General features: G+C 44.3%; 2 protein-coding genes across 5 annotated transcripts in view; both read left to right on the forward strand.

The window, feature by feature from the left end:
* rhbdl3 (rhomboid, veinlet-like 3 (Drosophila)) overlaps positions 1 to 17899 on the forward strand; it is a 31081-nt gene extending 13182 nt beyond the window's left edge. For 2 of the 4 annotated variants that reach the window (XM_041220889.1, XM_041220891.1), the window contains 7 exons: positions 4473 to 4631; positions 6155 to 6379; positions 6815 to 6963; positions 7727 to 7839; positions 12078 to 12178; positions 13877 to 13937; positions 14850 to 17899. In XM_041220889.1, coding sequence (XP_041076823.1) covers positions 4473 to 4631; positions 6155 to 6379; positions 6815 to 6963; positions 7727 to 7839; positions 12078 to 12178; positions 13877 to 13937; positions 14850 to 15121 — 1080 coding nt within the window. In that variant the 3' untranslated portion in view covers positions 15122 to 17899. Of the gene's footprint in view, positions 1 to 2198; positions 2638 to 4472; positions 4632 to 6154; positions 6380 to 6814; positions 6964 to 7726; positions 7840 to 12077; positions 12179 to 13876; positions 13938 to 14849 lie in introns of those variants that run through there. The other 2 variants (XM_041220893.1, XM_041220892.1) reach the window with 2 other exon arrangements.
* A 4767-nt stretch (positions 17900 to 22666) lies between these two features.
* On the forward strand, positions 22667 to 23559 carry LOC121295749 (BUB3-interacting and GLEBS motif-containing protein ZNF207-like). Its single transcript, XM_041220754.1, has 4 exons — positions 22667 to 22878; positions 22989 to 23174; positions 23272 to 23347; positions 23440 to 23559. Exons 1-4 carry the CDS (start codon positions 22815 to 22817, stop codon positions 23543 to 23545), a joined length of 432 nt encoding a protein of 143 aa, XP_041076688.1. The 5' UTR covers positions 22667 to 22814; the 3' UTR covers positions 23546 to 23559.
* Positions 23560 to 23580: the final 21 nt, after the last annotated feature.

Below are 23580 nucleotides of genomic sequence, written 5' to 3' on the forward strand. Positions count from 1 at the left end.
ATTCCAGCCTCCCTATTGCTGATTTCTAATCACACATGGGTCAGACAATGAAAAAGACAAAGTGTTGTATCACTGGTATCAGACTAGACTGTGAGGCCAACTCAAGCTGCCTCGACTGCACTGATATGTAACATTAAAAACTAAGAAACAATTTAGTAAAATGATGAAGCACACTTGACCTGGTTTTACTGATGTGGCACGATGAGTGGGCAGGGTATTTATGTTGTCCAGGAGGGTTACGCGGCTGTACCTCTTCACCAGTACAGCCCACAGAGAGAGAGAGGGAGGGACTCTTTGCTTTTGAGACTGGTGTTTATCAGGGATTTGTACAGAAGCACCTGCCAGCTAAGTGCCTCTCGAAGTCTGTCTGAGCACCCAGGATGAATGCACAGCTGCAACTTTGCATAGTTTTGTAAAGGAACTTGAAATTAAATGCAGCTTAAAATATGGGCTCCTTTTCACAGCATCCCTATGCTTTGTAGTCTCGAGGTTGAGACTGTACATTCATTATTGAACACATTCCACTGCTCCTGTAATTTAAAATCCATCGCAGGTCCCAGTAGACACTTGTGCTTGTATCTGAAAGCATTGATTTCTCTAGGCTGTTGAATCCGTATCTGAATTAACATGTGTCCCTATAGGAAACTCTGTCTTTGAGCATGATCTGTACTGGTCAGTCTGCTGTTCATGTTCTGAATCCCTTTCTAAGTAGTGCTTAGTGTGCTGTCCTCTGCAGGAGTTGCCTCAGTGTTGGAGTAGCACAGTACTGTAATCTGATTCCAGGTAGCATGCTTATTGCTCATCTTCCTGTGGCTATTCCTTGTGTTCTTTCCTGTTGTCAATATCCCTAGATACAGCAGAGCACGGTCCCAAACCTTAAAAGCGAATCTGATTGCAGATTCTCTCAATGTATGTTCACTATCAGAACGGCTATAAATATTGACCGGGATGCAGGACTTGCTGTCAGTGAGATTTGCTTTGCGGGGTGCTGATCAAAGAACTTTTCTTCTGTGGTGTGTGTGTGTGTAGGGGGTGGGGGGTGCATTCAATAAAGTCCCATTCATGTGAATGAAACAGCCTGCCAGCCGTGCCTATGGGAAAGGATGGAGGGGAGGGGGAGACCCCGCAAGTGAAGTGAAAAGCAAAGTGGACCCCAGAGCCAATGGATTATAGCTCTGCTTTAATCCCACTGAGGTGACATTTTCCCTGTTAATATACAGAATTCATGAAGAGGACGAAAGAGATTCATGAAAGAGTTCGGTGCCACTCTGCTGGGGGAGAGCCTTGATTAGCAGCAGTGTGTCCCAGTTATGCAGAGGCTGTCTGTCTGCCTGCATGCTCTTCTGAATTCCAGGGCAGTGGCTCCACAGCAGCTGAGATGCTGTTTGCTTATCTGCTTGTAAATGTGTAAATAAATCGACTATCCCGAACCTGCAATGGTACCAAACGATGACCGGCAGATACAAAAATCACGCACTGTGGTAACTACCGGCATTTTCAAAGCTAAAATGAGATATTTAGAGGAATAAAGAATAGTTTTACGTCATCCATCATGTTTTCAGCCTGATAAAAATCGATATTGGATTTGTGACCTGAACCTGAAATCATCGTTTCAACGGACAAACCTGAAATCATCGTTTCAACTCCAGTCTGGGAGGTTCGCATGTCAACACTGTGCCGTAAACGTGGCTGAGCAGACACAGAGATCTGCATCTTCCCAAGACCTTGTTCCTTTGTTTTACAGTGAAACCTGTGAGTCTCCTGATTTGAGTTCAGTCAACCATTTCAAATGGGCATTGTGGTGAAAGATCTGCATAATGGGAATAACAGTTAGAGACCAAATTGCTTTCTTTACCCTGTGCATATATTAGAGCGTCTGTGGTGGTTTCTAGCTAACCACGATTTCAAGACTACCTGGATATAATGTAAAAGAATCATAGCACAGTAGCGGTATAGTATTTTACTGATCTATGTTACTGATATACGGTATCATGTTTGGGGGACCACAGCTAAAATAAATCCATGTTTGATTTGGGTTTATCTGTATAAGATTCCCCAGCATGCAATTCCATCCTGTCTTCTTCACTGCCTATATGAAAAGATGTGATTGTTCTGTGGTAAACAGTTCATTACAAACCTTTAGGCTTTTCCTTATGGAATTATTTATTTATTAAGAGGTATATCAAAGAAGTAAAAGACATTACCATGTACATGTGATGCTGTTTTTTTCTCTTATTTCCAATAATTCAGATCATTTTAGAACCTGTTAGGTCTGTCCTGAAGCTCCCTTTAAGTATGCCGTGTGAAATCAAGGGAGTGATGAGCAATTGCAAGGAAAGGGCTGGGGAAACCTAGCATGAAATTGCAGTTGGTGGCCCATTGTTTGGGGGCTTCCCTTCCCCAGCAGTTAGCCTGTTGACTGTACAATGTTCATCACAGTATGAAGGGAGGGCAGAGGTCACGACTTATCTGCCTGGGTTGTGGTGGTGAGCTGCAGAGGCTTCTCGTCGTAACTGGACCGAAATTTTCCCCAAACGCACTCTGCTAGGGCACTCCACTAGGCACCCATTTGCCATGAAGAACTTCAGGGAAACCAAGCGGGCCTAGGAAAAAATTCTGGACTTTCTCTGAGGAAAGGTTAGTGACCCGCAGTTGGTCCGCAAAGCTGAGAGGGATTGTATTGTGTGTCTGTGTTTCGCAATCCTCACGGCTAACTTCTTTCAGATTGCTCTGCTCTCCGCTCTCAGCCTTGAACTTGAATGTGATTTGTTAGTAATGAAAACAGCATGAAAGAGGCTTTTGTATTCATTCTAAATATTATTGTTACCAAGGTGTATACAGATTTTATAAACCAGCTGTTATTACACAGTGGGTGCAGTGCAGAGAGACATAGTGGCGTGCAAAGTGTTGGACAGAACTGGGCTGTGTAACCCTGGAGAGTTTTTTGTTACAGTTTGTAGCTGGAGGTTGTGTCTTCATTGAAAACAAATTTACCGCATGACTGCAGCCATTGTTGCACTTCCTGGTGTTTGAAGGCAATGCTGATCACAGCGATGAACACATGACTGGAGGAGGCACCAGACAATGGGCTGCAAGATTGCAGGACAAACAGCAGTTTGTTGTTACCCTAATGAAGAAAGCCTTCCTCCAGACAAATAGGGGCTGTGCTGAGCAGCTAATGCCCTAACAGGGTAACCCTCTAACTTTGACAGCCTGACCCCCACCGGACAGGGTTCAGTGCGCTGTACCAGTTTCCTAATCGAATATCAATAATCAGATAATATATGTAATCTATGTGTTGAGAACACTTCATTATTCAAAACCAAACAAGCCTTCACAAAGCCTTCCAATACAACGGAGAACATGCATGTGCTTGTAGTACAGCCCTACCTGTCAGGTGTGTGGAAATAAATAAAAACCATTGTGATCACTCCATTTGTAGCTCTGCTTTTCTGCATTCCAGTCGTATTGTATCTTACAGCCCAGTTTCTGAATTCTGCTCTTAATTACAAAATGAATTAGGCACATCTAATTAAAACACAGCTCGGAAACTGATATCTCCAAATGATCTGCAGCCACAAGTCTGTGTGTCTCTCTGTAACAGCAACTGTGCGCTCCACCCTCGCGTCTCTCTGTAACAGCAGCTGTGCGCTCCGCCCTCGCGTCTCTCTGTAACAGCAGCACTTGTGCACTCCAGCCTCTCTCCTGGTGACTTTACTCGCCACTTCATTATTGCTCGAGTCACAAAAGCTTCCTGGCAGGAGTGAGCCTTGGTGAAGATCATTCGTGAAAAAGGGGCTGTGAATAGAGCCTTTGTACTATAGATGTTGCATAATATTAGCTCTGTCTTTTGCAAATCCCATTCACAAGCTCACCACAGTCTTGGTGTGGCTTTCCTACGATATTAGTCTATAGGTCACATTGGTGCAGACACCCTAACCCTAACCCTAATACAGTATGGACATCCTTGGCACTGCCATATGGAGCAGCTACTATATATCTCTAGATGGGCTTTCTAGCCTCAGAATGAGGGGGAAGGGGTGGGGAGGGTGGTAGGTTTCCACTCCAGCCAGTCTACTGCATGAAGCATTCCTGGGCAGCATGCTTTTAGAGTGCTGTGTTTTCTGTTTGTGCAGTCCTGTGCATGTCTGGGCAGCATGCTTTGAGAGTGCTGTGTTTTCTGTTTGTGCAGTCCTGTGCATGTCTGGGCAGCATGCTTTGAGAGTGCTGTGTTTTCTGTTTGTGCAGTCCTGTGCATGTCTGGGCAGCATGCTTTGAGAGTGCTGTGTTTTCTGTTTGTGCAGTCCTGTGCATGTCTGGGCAGCATGCTTTGAGAGTGCTGTGTTTTCTGTTTGTGCAGTCCTGTGCATGTCTGGGCAGCATGCTTTGAGAGTGCTGTGTTTTCTGTTTGTGCAGTCCTGTGCATGTCTGGGCAGCATGCTTTGAGAGTGCTGTGTTTTCTGTTTGTCCAGTTTGACCCTGAGAGCTCGGGCTACATCAGCACGGAGCAGTTCCGGAGCCTTCTGAACACGTACGGCTCAGAGCTGGACCCCCACAAGCTTGCGGTTCTCCTAGCCCTGGCTGACAGCAACGCGGACGGGATGATCTGCTACCAGGACTTCGTCAATCTGGTCAGTGCTGGACACTGCTAACTGTAATATCGGGGAAGAAATGGGTAGGGTTCGCATGCACACCAGTGCAAATCAGCCCTACGCATGTTAGAAAACTAGCGAGAGACAACTTCACAGTGTTAACTTAACTTTAGCATCTGTTTTGAAAGGACCACTTCTTCGTCAGGTGCAATGACTCCTGAGAAACGGGTTGAGGTCTGACGCTCTGCTGTTGCTTAATAAATACATCTTTTTGAGTCTTTTCGAGAATTCTCCCGATAAAACAGGATGGCTGTTTCTGTTAAAACAGTCTTGCAGAGATTTTGGTAAGATAAAAAAAAGAAGAAGAAGTAATCCCCATGTGTTTATTTACAGCATATTGAGAGCAGATGGTAGGAAGGGGAGAATTACCCTTTTCAATTCACACCTTCATTCACTTGGCTGCCAGTGCTGTTGGCAGACGTATCAAAAAAACACATTTATTTGGGAATCTGGGTTCTGAACAAGCCTGCTGACTACTTCGTGCATAAGTGCCTCTCCCTCTCAAAGCTAATTAAAGACCTGCTTTCATCTTTTGGTGCCAGAATATAATGCTGTTACAGAAGTGTGCATTTTCAATTCAGTTCTAACTCCAATTAAAAAATAAAAGAAAACAACAAGCACGTTGATATCAAGGATCTCTTTTACAAAAGAGACGACTCCAGCAAACGCATCATTTTCAAGACAGTCATACCAACTGTAACAATAAGCCTCTGCGTTTTACCCCTAGTTGAGTGTGAGCTGCATTATTCTTCAACACGAGGCGGCCGGCTGGATCTTCTTATGTTCGGAATAAATCTCATTGTTAAATTGATTTAGAGCTAGATCCTCAACATTTACTTCAAGTCATCATTAGCGAAACTTAAGACTGCTTACAGTCTTAGTTGTTTATGTCCGGTTTGGTAACTTTATTGGGTACTCTACACATGTCAGAGAGGCTGCAGTTGCTAAATGTTGAGTGAAAGATTCGTCCTGAGCTGTTTGCCAGGGGTGGAATTGGAGAGGAGAAAATAGAGTAGGTCCCTGACAGCGGTCGACAAGCAGGTGTCTTCAGATCCCAGGCAGAGAGAGGGGTGTGCAGCACAATGTGGAATAGCCTGAAAAGAACTCTCCACTGTGCTTCACATGCTTCAGTGAGTTTCAAGTGAAAAGGCACAAGATAGTTCTGTGAAAAGAAACAAAAAAAAAACATATGATACAGTGATTGTGGCAGGAGAAAATGAAACATCAGGGTACTGAACTGAATACACTTTGAAACAGAAGAATGATTTGGACCCTGATGATTGATACAGCCAGGATGTCTCTCTAATTGTCTTTCACTTTACAGTCAATCCTTGGCAAAAAGAAGGGCTGTGCCTGTCTATAGCAAGCACTATGAACAATACAGGAATATGGATAGTATCCCCTCTGCTGTAGAAGTTTCCAGTGGCATAGCAAAGCTTCGTAAAGCACAGTGACGAGGAGTGAACTGCTGGGCGCTGATTGTTTTGCTTGTTTTGTTTCAGATGAGTAACAAGCGCTCAAACAGTTTCCGGAGAGCGATCCTGCAGGGCAACCGACAGAGGAAGAGCGCCGCCCTGCTGGAGGAACCTGGCCTGGGCCTCTCCCAGCGCCTCGTCCGCCACGTCGCCTACGAGACCCTCCCCCGAGAGGTGGACCGCAAGTGGTACTACGACAGCTACACCGGCTGCCCCCCACCCTGGTTCATAATCGCCGTGGCAATCGTGGAGGCAAGTCGGGCTGACCTACCAGACGTTTTAAATGCCATTATTATTATCATTATGGGTTTTTATTATATCGTATTTACATTCACCTTGTGGGCAGAGGGATATGTTTTTGCTTAAAAGGAGGGCAGATTAATAACTAAGCTTTTGCTGCGATGTAAAGTTTACTCCCTGTGACCTTGTAAGATTAACAAGAAACAAATAGAGGGCTCACATGAGTTGTGGTTTAGTTCAGTAATTATGATTGTATTGTTTTTGGTTCATTAATTGCAGGCAGTGCTGTTTAGTATACAACCTATCCTCTGTATGCCTGGAGGTCACTTGTACGTATTCTCTCTTATTGAAGACCTGCACTGAACTATACAGCTATATAGATTCTCTGTTGCTAGGCGGCAGTCTGCTATCTGGGCACTGATTTGTCATTCCTCTGTTCTCTCTCAGGTGGCTGTGTTTGTTTATTATGGGCTGCTGCTGGACAGGTGGGTCCTCCAGGTGTCTCACCCGCTCTATCTGAGGAACCCTCTGGTGTACCACCCCCAGCTCCGAGCGCAGGCCTGGCGCTACCTCAGCTACATCTTCATGCACGCAGGGTGAGTGCACGCTTACAGGAGACTTTACTGGCATGGGAGGATGACTGCTGTTGCATGGCAGTCTGAGCCCATCCAGGTTTTACTGTGAGCTTCATAAGACTCCCATTTCACAGCAGTTTGAGCCAGTCCAGGTTTTACAGTGAGGTTAATAAGACTCCCATTGCACAGCAGTTTAAACCATTTCAGCTTTTGCTGTGAACTAAGCATACCAGCTACAGCTGAGTGGGAGGGTGAAGAAGCTGAATAAGATGTGTAGGTAGGAGTTTCTGTGCTCCTCATAATGAACCACTGTGCTGAGACTGGTTTAATATTTCTGGTGCTCCTCAGTGATAAAAGACAATGATTGTCTGGGGCCCTGACCAGCACCCGCAGGAATGCACACAGAAGGAGGAAGAAAGAACTAGGTGTTGGTGCTAAACCAAAAATAACCATGTGATCAGTGTAGGGTATAGCTATGTGATCAGTGTAGGGTATAACCATGTGATCAGTGTAGGGTATAACCATGTGATCCGTGTAGGATATAGCCATGTGATCAGTGTAGGGTATACCATGTGATCAGTGTAGGGTATACCATGTGATCAGTGTAGGGTATAGCTATGTGATCAGTGTAGGGTATAGCTATGTGATCAGTGTAGGGTATAGCCATGTGATCAGTGTAGGATATAGCCATGTGATCCGTGTTATTTATTTGTAGTGGTGTTTTTTTCAGAATCCCCACTGTGCTCCGCTGCTGTCTGGGCTCATTGTAATTTTTTTGTCCCAGGATAGAACACCTCAGCCTGAACGTGCTGCTGCAGCTGCTGGTGGGCGTTCCCTTGGAGATGGTGCACGGGGCCCTGCGGATCGGCTTCCTTTACATCTCCGGAGTGCTGGCAGGTAGGCCCTGACTAGGAGGACCAGACCTGCAGAGTTTACAACCAGGACCCTGCACTGCAAGCTCCAGGCAGAACCCCTATAACCCAAATTAGTCCAACTACCTCACAACCAATAAAACACCCCAAAAGAGACAAGATAATCGGTGCTAGCTGTGAGATCGGTTAGAGTGAAACAGTGACACGCAGTCTTAAACATGAATGTGCTCTGTATTTCTCAAAGCCGCTGGCAGTCAGTTCCAACTCTCTTGGGAACAGTACGAGAACACCTTCCCTTACTTGACTTTATTTTTTTTGTAGGTGGGGCAGCCAAGCTTTTATTTTCCCTGGATTTCAGTGAATTTCCACACTCTGCAGTTCCGTGCGCACACTCATCTCTCATAGTTACCACCTTAGCCTCCCTTATGTCTGGACCAAATGTCTTTTATTCGGCTTGTTTCGTTGTTTAGCCCCAACGCTGACAAATCATTAGGTTATAGCGATCATCCATGAGCGGTGTGCATGCTCAGTACAGACAGAAAGTGGTGGCAATTAGTGTAGAGTCCAGAACCGGGGCTGTGTGCGATTCCAAAGGCTGCAGAATATGATTAACCCAGTAGGCAGGGTCACTGTCACTCTCTGCCTGCTTGGTTAGTCATGTAGCAGATGCGCGAGGAGGGACAGATGGCCCTGAATCACCGGGCCAATTGAAATAGTTATTTTAAATTATAATAAACAGCAGTCGCTGGGGTGTCCGTCCACCACAATCCTGAAACCCAATGGAAGAAACTCCTGATGCGCTAGAGGTCATCTTGAGGGGGGGGGGGGGGGGGGGATAATCGTAATGAAATATATTTCCAAAAACAGTTCTTTTAAATGCAATTGGTATTAACTGAGAGCTTTGGGGAGTTTTGTAAAAAAAAAAAAAGGTCTGCCCAGCTCATCTAATTGTCTGCAGGGATTTGATTACGCTCAGCACAGATATGTGGAGTCAAGTTAGACTCGGCGTCCCTCTCGTGGGTTTACAACTGCTCACTGAAGTACAACACCGAGTCAGTTTGACAGCCAGCCGAGGCGCTGAACTTACAAAATAAATGACATTATAAAACTGAAAAATAAGCAATAAATCAAGCGCCTGTAATGAAGCAGTCAGGCTGCAAGGGGTCTGGGCCAAGACCTCCTCTGTTTTAATTACATATTGATCCACTGTCATGCCCTTTTTATATATTAAAAAACAAGCATGCAGTGAATCCCATCAAGATTCCTGCAGCATTCTCTTACGGATACAGGATAGGGTGAGATCCTTATCAGGGAAAGAGATTGACTGGAGAGCTGTTGCCTAGCGCTGCTCCTCTCTCTACATGTACACCTTTACACCACAGTCCTGTTCATACCAACGTCAGTTTAAAGTATGTAATGTGAGAAATTTCCTATTCCCAATATCGCCTTCTTGTTTTTGTTGCACATGAGCTATCAAGCACATTGGCATGTCAGTAAAAGAATAGAGAGGGTGTGTTCAGCTGCTCGTTCCAGGATTCAAAGAGAAGAGTCACAGGTTTTTACTTGTCGCTCACGGCCAGTTTCAGCATTAGAGGACCTACACCATTGCCTGGATAGCAGAGCTCAACTTCCCGTTATTCTCAGGAACCTTACAGTCATAAAATCCCATCTTGGAAACAATTGCTGTTTGCAGTTAAGCGTCTAGAAGACTACAGGCAGTCATCCCTGCGCTGTGTGACGTGCTTTTTAAGGATTATAATAATAATTTTCTGTTCGGTTCTCAAGCCTGTGTGTTACAGTCAAGCCTCTACATACAGTAACTGTCGTTATTCTTATTAGAGTCAGCAGTGAAGCAGCATTGAGCTGTACTTCGTCATCGCCATGTTACTTCAGTGTAATACAATGCAAAAAAACTCTTTCAGTTATCATTGCAGTTGTTCATATTCCTTGTTCTAAATCCTAACTAGTGTTATATTTCCCTTCTGGACTTCGGCATGTTTTTTTCACAGTGAGTTTGCAGTTTCCCCATGTGTTCTCTATATATTTGGCATGCTTTATTGCAGTGTACTGTAGTCATTCCAGGAATTAGGAACTGGCAGCACATATAAATTAATGTGTGCATGTTTTTGCAGTGATTTGAATAAATGTTTATTCCCCCTTGAGATTAATACAGAAGCACATTTCTTCTTTCCCTGTTTGTTGACACAATCCCAGGTGGGGTATTTTATGGGTTTGTTTTTTTGTATTACACAGTGTGTTAGCTGTACTACAAATTGCTACACAGTAAAAATATGGTTATGGTGTCTCCTTAGGGACCATTCGCCGAACATGTGTGTGTATACACAGCTGGCTGATTATTTGGTCCAGCACGCTCTCTCTCTCTCTCTCTCTCTCTCTCTCTCTCTCTCTCTCTCTCTCTCTCTCTCTCTCTCTCTCTCTCTCTCCTCCTCTCTCTGCAGTTTCCCCCTCTCTCCTGCACCTGTGAGTGGCAGTGCTGATGCTGGCGTGTTTGCTCAGCAGCCTGTGCCTCGCTCGTGTCTCACAGCGCTGTGCTCGTTCCTGCAGGCCCCCTCTCTCTCTTTCTCTCTGCAGGCCCCCTCTCTCCTGCGCCTGTGAGTGGCAGTGCTGATGCTGGCGTGTTTGCTCAGCAGCCTGTGCCTCGCTCGTGTCTCACAGCGCTGTGCTCGTTCCTGCAGGCCCCCTCTCTCTCTTTCTCTCTGCAGGCCCCCTCTCTCCTGCGCCTGTGAGTGGCAGTGCTGATGCTGGCGTGTTTGCTCAGCAGCCTGTGCCTCGCTCGTGTCTCACAGCGCTGTGCTCGTTCCTGCAGGCCCCCTCTCTCTCTTTCTCTCTGCAGGCCCCCTCTCTCCTGCGCCTGTGAGTGGCAGTGCTGATGCTGGCGTGTTTGCTCAGCAGCCTGTGCCTCGCTCGTGTCTCACAGCGCTGTGCTCGTTCCTGCAGGCCCCCTCTCTCTCTTTCTCTCTGCAGGCCCCCTCTCTCCTGCACCTGTGAGTGGCAGTGCTGATGCTGGCGTGTTTGCTCAGCAGCCTGTGCCTCGCTCGTGTCTCACAGCGCTGTGCTCGTTCCTGCAGGCCCCCTCTCTCTCTTTCTCTCTGCAGGCCCCCTCTCTCCTGCGCCTGTGAGTGGCAGTGCTGATGCTGGCGTGTTTTCTCAGCAGCCTGTGCCTCGCTCGTGTCTCACAGCGCTGTGCTCGTTCCTGCAGGCCCCCTCTCTCTCTTTCTCTCTGCAGGCCCCCTCTCTCCTGCGCCTGTGAGTGGCAGTGCTGATGCTGGCGTGTTTGCTCAGCAGCCTGTGCCTCGCTCGTGTCTCACAGCGCTGTGCTCGTTCCTGCAGGCCCCCTCTCTCTCTTTCTCTCTGCAGGCCCCCTCTCTCCTGCGCCTGTGAGTGGCAGTGCTGATGCTGGCGTGTTTTCTCAGCAGCCTGTGCCTCGCTCGTGTCTCACAGCGCTGTGCTCGTTCCTGCAGGCCCCCTCTCTCTCTTTCTCTCTGCAGGCCCCCTCTCTCCTGCACCTGTGAGTGGCAGTGCTGATGCTGGCGTGTTTTCTCAGCAGCCTGTGCCTCGCTCGTGTATCACAGCGCTGTGCTCGTTCCTGCAGGCCCCCTCTCTCTCTTTCTCTCTGCAGGCCCCCTCTCTCCTGCGCCTGTGAGTGGCAGTGCTGATGCTGGCGTGTTTGCTCAGCAGCCTGTGCCTCGCTCGTGTCTCACAGCGCTGTGCTCGTTCCTGCAGGCCCCCTCTCTCTCTTTCTCTCTGCAGGCCCCCTCTCTCCTGCGCCTGTGAGTGGCAGTGCTGATGCTGGCGTGTTTGCTCAGCAGCCTGTGCCTCGCTCGTGTCTCACAGCGCTGTGCTCGTTCCTGCAGGCCCCCTCTCTCTCTTTCTCTCTGCAGGCCCCCTCTCTCCTGCACCTGTGAGTGGCAGTGCTGATGCTGGCGTGTTTTCTCAGCAGCCTGTGCCTCGCTCGTGTAGCGCTGTGCTCGTTCCTGCAGGCCCCCTCTCTCTCTTTCTCTCTGCAGGCCCCCTCTCTCCTGCACCTGTGAGTGGCAGTGCTGATGCTGGCGTGTTTGCTCAGCAGCCTGTGCCTCGCTCGTGTCTCACAGCGCTGTGCTCGTTCCTGCAGGCCCCCTCTCTCTCTTTCTCTCTGCAGGCCCCCTCTCTCCTGCGCCTGTGAGTGGCAGTGCTGATGCTGGCGTGTTTGCTCAGCAGCCTGTGCCTCGCTCGTGTCTCACAGCGCTGTGCTCATTCCTGCAGGTTCCCTGGCCGTGTCGGTGGCTGACATGACGGCGCCGGTGGTGGGGTCATCGGGAGGGGTCTACGCTCTTGTCTCTGCCCACCTTGCCAACATCGTCATGGTGAGAGTCCAGTGAACTTGATCTCCTCCTTGTAGCTTTACCTGAGAGTTCAGCAAACCAGCAGAGTACGCTCTTAAACTCCTCTGCTATGCTGGTTGATTGGCTGCAGCATTCCAGCCCCTAGCTGTGCTCCATACTTAGTGTTGCTCCTACAGCGTTTGTAATGTAAGCCACTTTCACACCCGCCTGGCCTCAATTTAATCAAACCTTATGGCGCTGCCATAGCTCTATTTAAAATGGCCATAGTGCTGCAATAGCTTTGATTTAATCCAGGCCCCCCGAGTAGATGAAAAGCACTATATAAGTGCAGGTTCCACTCTGTTAAATATGCAGTACAACCGAAAAAAAAAAGGAAAATGCTTTGAAGTGAGATTGCTTTATTACTCCTGACACTCCCTGTCAGTAGTAAGAAGCCACACACACACCTAATTGTCTGTCTCTGGACTGGTGTGTAGCTTCTTTAAAAGCATGAGTGCAGGTGTTTGTCAGCCTCATGAGACACTATTATTATTATTATTATTATTATTGTTATTATTGCTGCTGTTATTGTTTCAGGTTTTAAGTGCCATCATTCGGCACTCCAGTGCGGTTCAGCAGAGACAGGTCATGTTTTGTTTCTGTTCTGTTAATGGTTTGCTTTTAAATAAACAAACTGATCCCTAGAAGAAAGGCTTTGATCCCCAGCTGTGTCGCTTGCTGTCCCTTCCTTTGTAGTTTTAACCTTGAAGATGGTTTGTTTCCACTATAATGGGCTGTTCCTGGCAAAGCCCAGTCTCGGGTTTCCGTTCTCATTAAACATTTAAGATTCGTTTTTTCTCTCTGGGCTTAATGGATCCTCATATAAGAGAGAGCGCCTGATCCCTACAGCATTTAGTAAAAAAAAGAGACGTCAAAACACTTTGAAACGTTTCATACAGCGCAGACCAGCACCCCATCCTGGCTTCTATTTCTGCATAGTAACGAGGGTCCTGAAGTAATGATGTCTCTGCAAACTACAAATGAACAAGCAATCGGCACTGCTGGCAGCTCTACACAGCATAGCAGAAAGTAAGACTCCCGTTGCATAGTAGTTTGATCCATTCCTTGATTTACTGTGAGTTTAATCAGACACATCTGCACCTACACACACTGTGGCTAACCAAGCTCGTAGTAAAACCTGGAATGGGCAAAGCAGCTATGCAGTAAGAGTCTTTTTTTATCATCCCTGTGTTTCACATTTCTTTGTGCATTACTATTTTTTTCACTGTGCTGTTCAGCAGTATGCTTTCATAAGCAGAAGCATTTACTAAAGCCATTTCTCATTTGTTTTTCACTTGTTGGCAAAACTTTAGTTCCTAATTTGCCTGAAATGTGGGCCCAGTTTTCTTATCCATGAGCAAGTCTGTTAGAGGACTGACTTCCCTCTGATCTCCCTCTCTGATTACATCTGAAAGCTGTTTTCTGGCCCCTCATGAACTCTTCCCTGTGAAGCTGTTTCACTGGGCTTCGGCTGCATTGAAATGCAAACACAAACCAACAAAACATCTCCATGCTGCTTTCAGGCTACAGAATTGATCGCACACATGGCATTGTGTGGCTATGCCCTTTACTGCATGTAGATTTACGAACTGTAATTAGGGTGACAGCTCCAGTGAAAGTGTATCTACAACTGTTAAAGAAAATACAATGCCGTAATGTGCATTTCTTTTCTATTGTCAGAACTGGTCGGGAATGAAGTGCCAATTCAAACTGCTTCGCATGGGGATTGCATTGCTTTGCAGTAAGTATTTTCTGGGGATCTGAATGGTACGTAAGGGTATTGCTGGAGACAATGCAAATGCAATTACATATTAATAGAAACAATTGTTGTGATCAATTCCACTTTTTATTGATATCGAGAACTGTATTCCCACCCTGATCCTGTCCTAGCCAAGCTGAAATCTTTAAATGAAATTCCGAAAGACAAATGGTCACGCAAATTCGGAACGCTTCCGCGCCACTGCTTTAACTTGCTTGCAGAGTGTTAATGCTTTCGCAAAGAAAGAAAAAAAATGTGACAGACTCGCTGTGAATGTCCTCCAAGTGAAACAGCAAAGTGGGCCAGTTCTGTGCTCCAGGGCCTCTGCACCCGTAACCCAGGAACTGTTGCTGCATTTATACTTGTCTGACACTAAATAAAGCACTGATGCAATTTTTAGATGGTTAGCTTTCCCAAAATAATTTTTAAAAAGTAGTACAAGGGGGATCATGTCTTATGAGAAATCTGTGAAAAAGTAAAGCTATGGCCGTGGAAAAATGAACACAAAGTCACACTTTGAAGGTTGAATCAACTGACATCGGTTCAGGATCATGTTGCATATAAAAGAAGACAGTAGGGTTTTGAAAGCTTTTTAAGTGTTATATAAGCGTGTGCAAAAATCTGCCATTAAAAATTGCACAACTAGAAACAACTAACTCTGGAAGGTTGTTTTTTACTAGCTGGGAATCGCTATGGAGTCCATTCAATTGACACCAACGGTGACGGATCCACGGTTTAGATCATTAAAATAGTGCTAACCAAGCAGTGTGCAGAACGTCTGTGTATTACTGTGTAAGAACCAGCATTGTTTATTGCACAACAGGATTGAAAAAGCTTGTTAAAGAGACAGCCGCAACCATCAGTGATAACGAGCTTCTTCCTATCTGTGTGCAGTGAGCGTGGAGTTCGGGAGAGCGGTGTGGCTGCGTTTCTACCCCTCGGTCTACCCGCCCTGCCCCAACCCCAGCTTCGTGGCCCACCTGGGCGGGGTGGCGGTGGGGGTCACGCTGGGGGTGGTGGTCCTCAGGAACTACGAGCAGAGGCTCCAGGAGCAGTCGCTCTGGTGGATCTTCGTCTTAGTCTACATCATCTTCATTCTGTTCGCCATCTTCTGGAACATCTTCGCCTACAGCCTGCTGGAGCTCCGTCTGCCTCCCCTTCCCTGAGGACCCAGGCTGCCGTCGGAGCGTCAGGTCAAGCATTGGCACGCACCCGAGTGGGCAAAGTGTGGCATAGCTAAGCCCGCCTGTACCTGCTTGGGGAAGGGCCAGGTAGTGGGTACTTTTTCTAACACAGAAGGTGTCTTTGCCTAAACTAAACAGAACAAAGATGTGCCCGTGTGCATCTTGACTTTATGTACAGTTTGTACAGCCTGTTTACACATTAAACATTACTGGATTCTAAAGTACTGCCAAAAAAAAAAAAAAAAATCACTGACCAGATCCATGCTGAAGTAGGTTGTTCAGATATCCACCACGCTCTACCTTTGTGCTGAGGGGGACGTTTTGGCACCTCCTTTTGGAGTGTAGGGGGATTACAGGGGAATTAAATTTGTACATATACAGTATCATGGAAAACAAAGTTACTGAACTCAGTTTAATACAATGTAGAGTGTTGTCCCCTAATGACAGGAATGCATAGTGCAATTCTGCAAATCAACGAAATTCTCACCTCAAACCCAGCCCTTAGTTGCTTATCATATCTCAGTGTGCAGAATTGGTCTCATCAGTCCCTATGCACAGTGGCCAAGGGATGGAAGTGCAAGATGCATGGTAATGAAAAGTGCTGTATGATTTTAAAACTACAAGAGTGGTATCTGTCTTATTTCCTTGGATGAGCTTCATATAAACTCCAGAGCCAGTGTTGTTATCACATGGTAACCTGTGTCAGAACTAGGGATTCGTTTTTATCACAGCACCAGAGCCTCTTGATGGAATGACAGTCTTATTAGGTACAGCGGGGTGCAATGTATTCCTTATATAATATCATTTTATAACAAAGTGTATTGAATGTAGGTGATATGAAATCAGAATTGTGCTGAATGCCTATCTCTCTGATCAGCCCTTCTGTCAGTTTTCCATAGTAAATGTGCTTGATCATCTTGCGCTTGATGCTTTTCCACGCACACTGCATTGCATTTGATGCTGATTTTAATGATTTAATAATTGCTTTTTGCAGCTTTGCCATACGCCTCTTTGATCTTCTGTGCTTGCCTGTGCTGTACCGTGCATTTAGGTTTCCACTGTGGTATAGCACAGTAAACTGTTATAAGGGGGGCCCTCGTGGGTTGAATACGAGATGCAGTTATCTTAACCCTCGAAGAGTGTAAGTGAAGGAGCTTGTCCTTTTTTTATTGCTCGCACCTCTTGTTTGAGCATGGGAGGGACCGTTATTTAAGTGGTAGTTGTATTCAGTAGATACTGCTGTTTTATAAAGAGTGCGGTTTTCATTTTCCTGTATTGAAATTTATCCACGCTGCTGCCCAGCTAATGTGCCTCCTAACAGTTTAAATCACGCTCCTATTTAAACGGTTTGTTATTTAACAGATACTGTTACCTTTGACTCCCCTGTCTGTTCTTGCAATATACTAATCCCTACCAAATCTTATAGCACAGCAAATATCCATTAAAGTACATCAGGTACGCTTAATCAAATGTACAATAGTACACTACTGTGCTGGAAAATAAGCTCAGTAATAAAATGAGGCGCGCTTTCTGAAGCTGCGGTCTGATTTTCATTACTGCAGGTAATGGTTGCATTTGATCTTCAGTCCTGCGCAGTGCACCTCTGTCAGTGGATCTACCGCATTCAGTAAAAGCCGGCAGCAGCAGACAGAGCGTTAGTGTGTCACACATGTGTCCTCTTTTTAATGGCAATCCGAGACTTTAACCTTGGTGTGCATGGTGAAGCTTCACAGTAATCAGACCTGGCTACTGGGAGATGATCTCACGGTCTGGTGTAGAGAGAGCTCGGAAATGATTGATTACACTGTCTTTGCGTGGAGACTGAGAACATGTCTTCAATACAATCTTATTCTTACTGAATTTCTAACTGTGCGGTTGAAATGAGCGCTTGAGGGAGGGTTGTGTTATTGGATGGGGGAGAGGGCATGACTCAGAAAGATACCGGATAGCCTTATTCTGTCAAATTTTTATTTATTTATTTTTTTAAATAACTGTTTGTATGGGCATCAGAATTAGATTATAACGCATCTTCCTTAGAAATGTTAACTTATTGTAATGTCATTGTACATGTATCAAAACTATTTTGTACAGCCTTAAAAGATTAAAAAACAAACATATAAATAATTATAATATTATTTGAAACGGTCTATCCAGAAAAAAAGGGCTATGGCACATCAGCAAACACTGGTCCGGGTTTGGTACGTGTGTTTTTTATATTGTGTATATTTTGTAGATTTGATATGTAAATAATGAGTTCAATTAAACCTTGTTTTAAAACAAAATCCGGTCATTTACTGATTTATGTGTATAGGGGTAAATTGATACTTGGCCACAGAGATAGAGTAACAGTCATAGCTGTGCCATTAACTTAGTTTGAGTCCTGGTTAGGGTTCGGGTTAGTTGATATCTGATAGGGGATGTTTAGTAAACTCCAATGCCTTTTACACTATCTGAATAATGCATTGGAATCGCATCACTGCCTTTCATGGTTGTGGGTAGGCATGATATAGCTAGTATGAATGGGGTATTAGCATTTGGTCACTACTAATATTTGTGGTGTAATTGATTGCTTATGAGCGCATTGTGATTCTGAACTGAAATGAAAGCAAGCCGCTGGCTTTGCTGCACACTGCAAGGAGCTGAATTTGATCTAATCCCCTGCGTTCCTGATCTGCTGATACAGCGTGCCTCAGTGGTCAAGGTTTATCATGTTAGCTTTCAATAACAAATCAAATCTGTAACATATTAAAAATTGAATTTAACTGAAGCAAACCTGGGTTTACATGCATTCCATTTGATCAGTTTTATCACAAACTAGAAGCTGTAAACAGAATGATAAAATCATTAAAAATGCTACTATTGATGGATGTTAATATCTGTGCATTGCAAATAAGTTTGGTTACAAAATAATAATCAGCCATTTGGCTAACTCCAAAATGCATGAGGTTTGCTGAAAATGCAGGGTATTGTGTAACTTGCATGAACCAAATGTATGCAGGTTTGCTGCTATTTGATTTTTAATTTTCTTTTATTATTATTGCTCCTCAAACACTGAGTTTGTAAAAACAAGATGGATTTGTCTGCCCTCTGACAAGATTTAGGTGACGTGGTTCATAGAAGTCATTGATCGTAATCCTGAAACACAGGAAGGGCTCAGCTGAATTCACTATCTGGGGGACGGGAAACCTTCGCGAGAAAATGTGGAGCAATGCAACATTTATGGTTTGATTCAATAACAGACCACAAAGATGTGTTAATTCAATCAAAACAGAATAATTCTTCGCTTTTTGAAATGAACAAAAAAAAAACAACACACATTTTGTCACAATGAACAGTTACTTTATGACATTTTTAACCTTCAGTGTATTTGCAATTAAGCATTTTTAATACAGTGGACATTGCCTGAATGACAGTGCAATTCACTCAATATTATATACATAATACACACGTTCTGTTGCTTATGAGTCTTTATTTGGTTAATACAGTCATTGCATCTATTTCCAGTTCAACTCATCTGGATGTTATTGCCAACAAAAACATCTATTTGTATTTGTAATGAATGCAAGCAATGATCTGCAGTGCAAGCCTTGTGAGCCCTTCAGGAGCTCTTAGCATCATGTCACTTCTCTGTAACGGCTCCTTTGTCTTTCTTGTCAGGATGCCGAAAAGGCCCTTCACTGTTAATAAAAAACACAAGCCTGGTAAATATGAAACCTGGAGTTAGGCTTGTGAAGCGGTGGGCAGGTGAGTGGTGCTGCAGTGGAGTCTTCTGGATTGTAAAATCTGAAAAGCATCTGACACAGTAATTAGATAATCAATGGGAGCCTCCACAACAAGCACCTCCACTTCACCCCTGGCACAGCAAGACAAGAGGGGAAGGGCAGCAAACCCACACAGCCTCGAAACATACAGTGAACAGACAGGTCAAAACGAGGGGCTGCAGCTGAAAAACGCAACTTCATTTCCTGTCATTGCTACAGCCACAGTTTTCCTACCAGTGGCTACATTAGTTTTTTTTTCACATTTAACTCACCTCAACTCTAGATTAACGAAATCCTTCCTGACAGCTTGTAGGGTTTATTAAAAGACGGCACAGCATTGCAAGGAACAGGTATCCGGGTTAGGGGGTCAGACCGGGTGGTGGTGGAGTCACTCGAGTCTCCCCTTTGCAAAGAGGGTCCTGCTCAGTTACTGGAGGCTAGTGGAGCCCTCTTCATACATGAACTCCTCCAGCACCTCCACTATCTTATGCGCCTCCGGCATCTCGGCGTGCTCCACCTTCACGTTGTGCAGGAGCACATCTCCGTTCCCGCAGTGCCTCAGAAACACGCAGCACCTGAACAAGGCGTAGTGGTTCATCTCGGCCTGCTGGGTGAGCCTCTTCAGGTTGTTCAGGTCTCGGAGTTCAGCAGGAGTTTCAGAACAAGAGCGTCTGCGTTTTACCCTCCCGTGCACCAGCTGACTTATTTTCATTCATATTTTTGTTGCTTTCCCTTTTATCAATGAACCCCGCTGAGCGCAATGGATTCTAGTGGCACACTGGTCTCAGATGTGCAGTAGCATTTTGACTCCCTCTAGTGGCACAGACCCTTTCTTTGGAAAGTAGCCCCGTTTAGGGAAATTTACAAAAACAAAGCTTATCATGATCAGCTTATATGATCATATTTTCTACATATATAGGGAAACCTGTTCTTACGTGTAATAAGTTAAGAGTTTCTCTCTGGCCCTTAAGAAGAAAAAAAAAGAGTAATTGTCAAACAAAAATGAGCAGTATTTGAAAGATTTCACATAAGTATTGAACACCTTATCAAATTGACAAAGTGCAAGACTGGCTTGAAAAGAATCCTTTTCAAAACTTAATAAAAGCCATTCACATTTGGTTACTCTTAGTCTGTTTTATCAAATTGCTACAGAGGTACCCTTAGCTTAAAGTTTCCAAGAATCTGTCTCAGAAGGAATGGATTGCCCCTGTCCGCCCCGTTCAGAAAGGCCTGGACCCAGCTTTCACGAAAGCGGTTACTGCCTGGGAGGGAGCAGAGCTCAGTAAGACACTGGCATTTTAAAAACACTTCAAATCTTGACCATTCATTCCAGGTTCAAATAAAGGATGATGCACAAGGAAGACCTGTGCAAAGCAACCCAGGTACCAGCAAGCTGCACATGCACATGCACATTGTAGAAGACATTACACTGCATGAGATATATTATAGGATATGCGTTAGAAGCATATGTTATTACATTATAATGATGGTTATTCCAAAGTGATGGTAAATCTTAGGGGCTGCAGCTTTAACTGCTAGAATAGGCATGAATCCGAATACTCACGGCAGAAAGGAAACGTTGTCCTGGGTCAGCTGTACCACTCTTTGTATGTGCATTACACACTCCTCCTACCAGCTGCTCAAGTAAGGGCTGATGTGGGTCTCTAAGTCATTCAGCTGCTGGACAGAAATGGAAGAGGAATTACAACGAAGGGACACATTGCTACCGGTACAGCCAATAGAATATCTATTGCAACAGTAATAAAACAAAAAGCGACAGGGAGGTACGGTCCTGCATCAGAGCTCTCTGACCTGTTTGGCTAAGACAGCTCTATTAATTACTTAGGATTTCTTACGGAGCAATTAAAATATCTGCAAATATCGCTAATGAAAAAAAAGGGTAAAAAATAGCAACTGCACAGTGTCGGTGGCTTTCTGCACTTTAAACATTCTGCATGTTTAAAACACATCATCAATATGCTGCATTGTGCCTGCACCGGCTTCTAATGCTAGAGACTGTCCTTGCAGTATTTTTCAATTAAAAACCTTCAAATCAGTCACCGTGTATAGTTCAGCTTCATTATATACCGTAGTTCTCAAAACTGTTCACATTTCAAATTTAGGACGCACACTTGCGTATACATTATATAGAACCTCAATATAAATTTGAGGTTTTTTTTTTTTTCCTAAAACAAAATGTTTCTGCTTAGATATATCTTTTTGCAATACAGAACAATTAAGGATTGCTATATGAAAGTGATACGGGCTGAGAATTTGGCAGTTCAGGTCTTTAATTATATCTGCCTCTTAAAAACGTTGTGCCGTACCAGTTGTGCAACAGAAAATACAAGCGCACAGCTCTTCTGTCTGCTAATAGGAACCCTCCTGCTTACTCTTTGCTAATTTACATCCCAACTCAACCGGCCCCGCCCATCTCATTAATATTAACCCGCTCGTGGTGCATTGTGGGAGGTGGAAGTTAGTTGCCATTTTCTCTGTTAGCTGCGGTGTGTTGTGGACAAGGATCTAGCGGCCTCGCTTATTTTACTCTTAAAACCCGCTTGTCGATATCATGGGTAGGAAGAAGAAGAAGCAAATGAAGCCCTGGTGCTGGTATCCTTTACGTCAAACAGCTGCAATGTTTTCGGTCGTTGTTTGCTGTAAGAGTTGAATTTTGACGATAAATGCTAGGCCGCCATTGTGATTCCGCTTCAAAGCTTTACAGAGCTCTAATCTGTTATGTTGGCTTTTTTTGTGTGTTTTATTTGTTTTTTTGTTATTTGTACTCGATTAAATTGTTGCATTTTTGTATCAAATATATTATAGAGCTATTTAAAAAAAAAAAAAAAAACATTTTCGCTTGTTTTTGCCTAATGACGTTTCTTATATAAAAGACTAATTCTGCATTTGTTTTTGAAATCTAGAAATGTGTGCTTCTTGTACCTTGATAAAAACTACGTGGTCTGAACCCCGATTACTTTTTAACTCTAGCAATCAAGTAATAAACGCGAAGTGGGTGTTGGATGTACCGCATGACTTCCGGTGTAGTGGTACGCACCTCCTATATTCTAAAGTTAGAAAAACATTTCCTACCCCCGCAAAAAACAAACAAAAAAATGCCTTCACATCACAAATGCAAGAGTTGTGTAAGTGATTGCCCGGTAGTGTGGTGATCACTGGTTTATCTTATTGCATACTTGCTGGTGTGATTTGCATAAATACAGAAGGACACTTTTTAGATAAGCGGCTGGTCTTAAGCACTGTTAGAAGATAGTAATGACACTGCTGTGTTTGGCGAAAATGCTAAATGTATTTTTAATTGTGTTGTCGTTGTTGCGTGAGTTGTATACCCGTGTTAATGATAAACAGGCCTGTAGTGTAATTGTATTAAATTTTTTATATATATATATATTATATATATTATATATATATATATATATATATATATATATATTATATATATATTATTGGCTCGAATGTTATTGACCTTGACTCCAGATACACAGTCTTTTCATTGCGTGTTTCTAAAACTACTTTTTATGTCAGCAATAAGATCGTGACATCACGTCCATGCATTGGTGTGTATATATATAATAGTATAAACGGTGCTTCCATATAACATATGTTTACGTCCACTAAACTACCGTTGACTAGGTCAGGGCTTTGCCGCCGTAAGTACACACATATATATATTTAATTGTTTTGTAGTTAATGTTTCTTTTTGTTGCATATATTGCAAAGTGATTTGATCCCTGCAGTGAAATTCCCAAATTAATTTTGAAGTAGTGGTAACCAGGTGTTTGTGTGCTGAATTCGCATTCCTATTGCTTTAAATGTAGGTACATAAAGAAACAATAGATGGCGTACCTAATGCAATACCAGGAAGAACGGACATTGAACTGGAAATTTATGGCATGGAAGGCATACCGGAGAAAGATATGGAAGAAAGGAGAAGGGTACTGGAGCAGAAAACACAAGGTAAAGGCTTCAGAACTGTCGCTGACTTCTAGATACATCTGAAGATTGAAACGCCTAGTAGTCCCCTTTGGTAAATGTTTAAATCTCAATTATAATTTTTTTTTGAGTAGCTGAAAGTCAAAAAAAAAAACAGAACAATGCGGATGACTCTGACGATTTTGACGATGATGAAGAAGCTGGGCCCTCTTTCCAGCAGCAGACTGTGCAGCCCCAGCAGAGCTACATGCCTCAGATGACCCAGCCAGGAATGCCACCTGTACCGGGGGCACCAGGAATGGCTCCCAGTAACTATTCAGGTACTTTCTGTAGCATTCAATATTCAGCCCTGTTTGGCTGAATTTGTATTGCTGCATTTTATAAAGGACAACCCCAATTAAATGTTTCTTTTTGTAGGCATGCCACCCATGATGCCAGGAGTTCCGCATATGATGCCCGGGATGCCCCCAGTTATGCCTGGCATGCCACCTGGGTAAGTCAGATATTCCACATTTTAACATATTTTCTCAGCTGTTCCACTAGGGCATATTTTTTCTTGATTTACAGTAATTTCTGTTTTTACAGAATGATGCCAATGGGTGGCATGATGCCTCCTGGTATGCCCCCTATGATGCATGGCATGCATCATGGTGAGTATTGCTTAATGTTGGATAACCAATTAAAATGTTGATCCTTTTAAATTGGGCACTATGCAAGCTTTCCTTC

Source organism: Polyodon spathula, chromosome 20, assembly GCF_017654505.1.
Source record: "Polyodon spathula isolate WHYD16114869_AA chromosome 20, ASM1765450v1, whole genome shotgun sequence".
Taxonomy (NCBI): domain Eukaryota; kingdom Metazoa; phylum Chordata; class Actinopteri; order Acipenseriformes; family Polyodontidae; genus Polyodon; species Polyodon spathula.

Coding starts and splice junctions, on each gene's coding strand:
- LOC121295749 (XM_041220754.1), top strand. CDS start 22,815: ATGGAAGGCATACCGGAGAAAGATATGGAAGAAAGGAGAAGGGTACTG. Junction 23,175..23,271: donor GGCTCCCAGTAACTATTCAG/GTACTTTCTGTA, acceptor TTCTTTTTGTAG/GCATGCCACCCATGATGCCA. Junction 23,348..23,439: donor ATGCCTGGCATGCCACCTGG/GTAAGTCAGATA, acceptor CTGTTTTTACAG/AATGATGCCAATGGGTGGCA.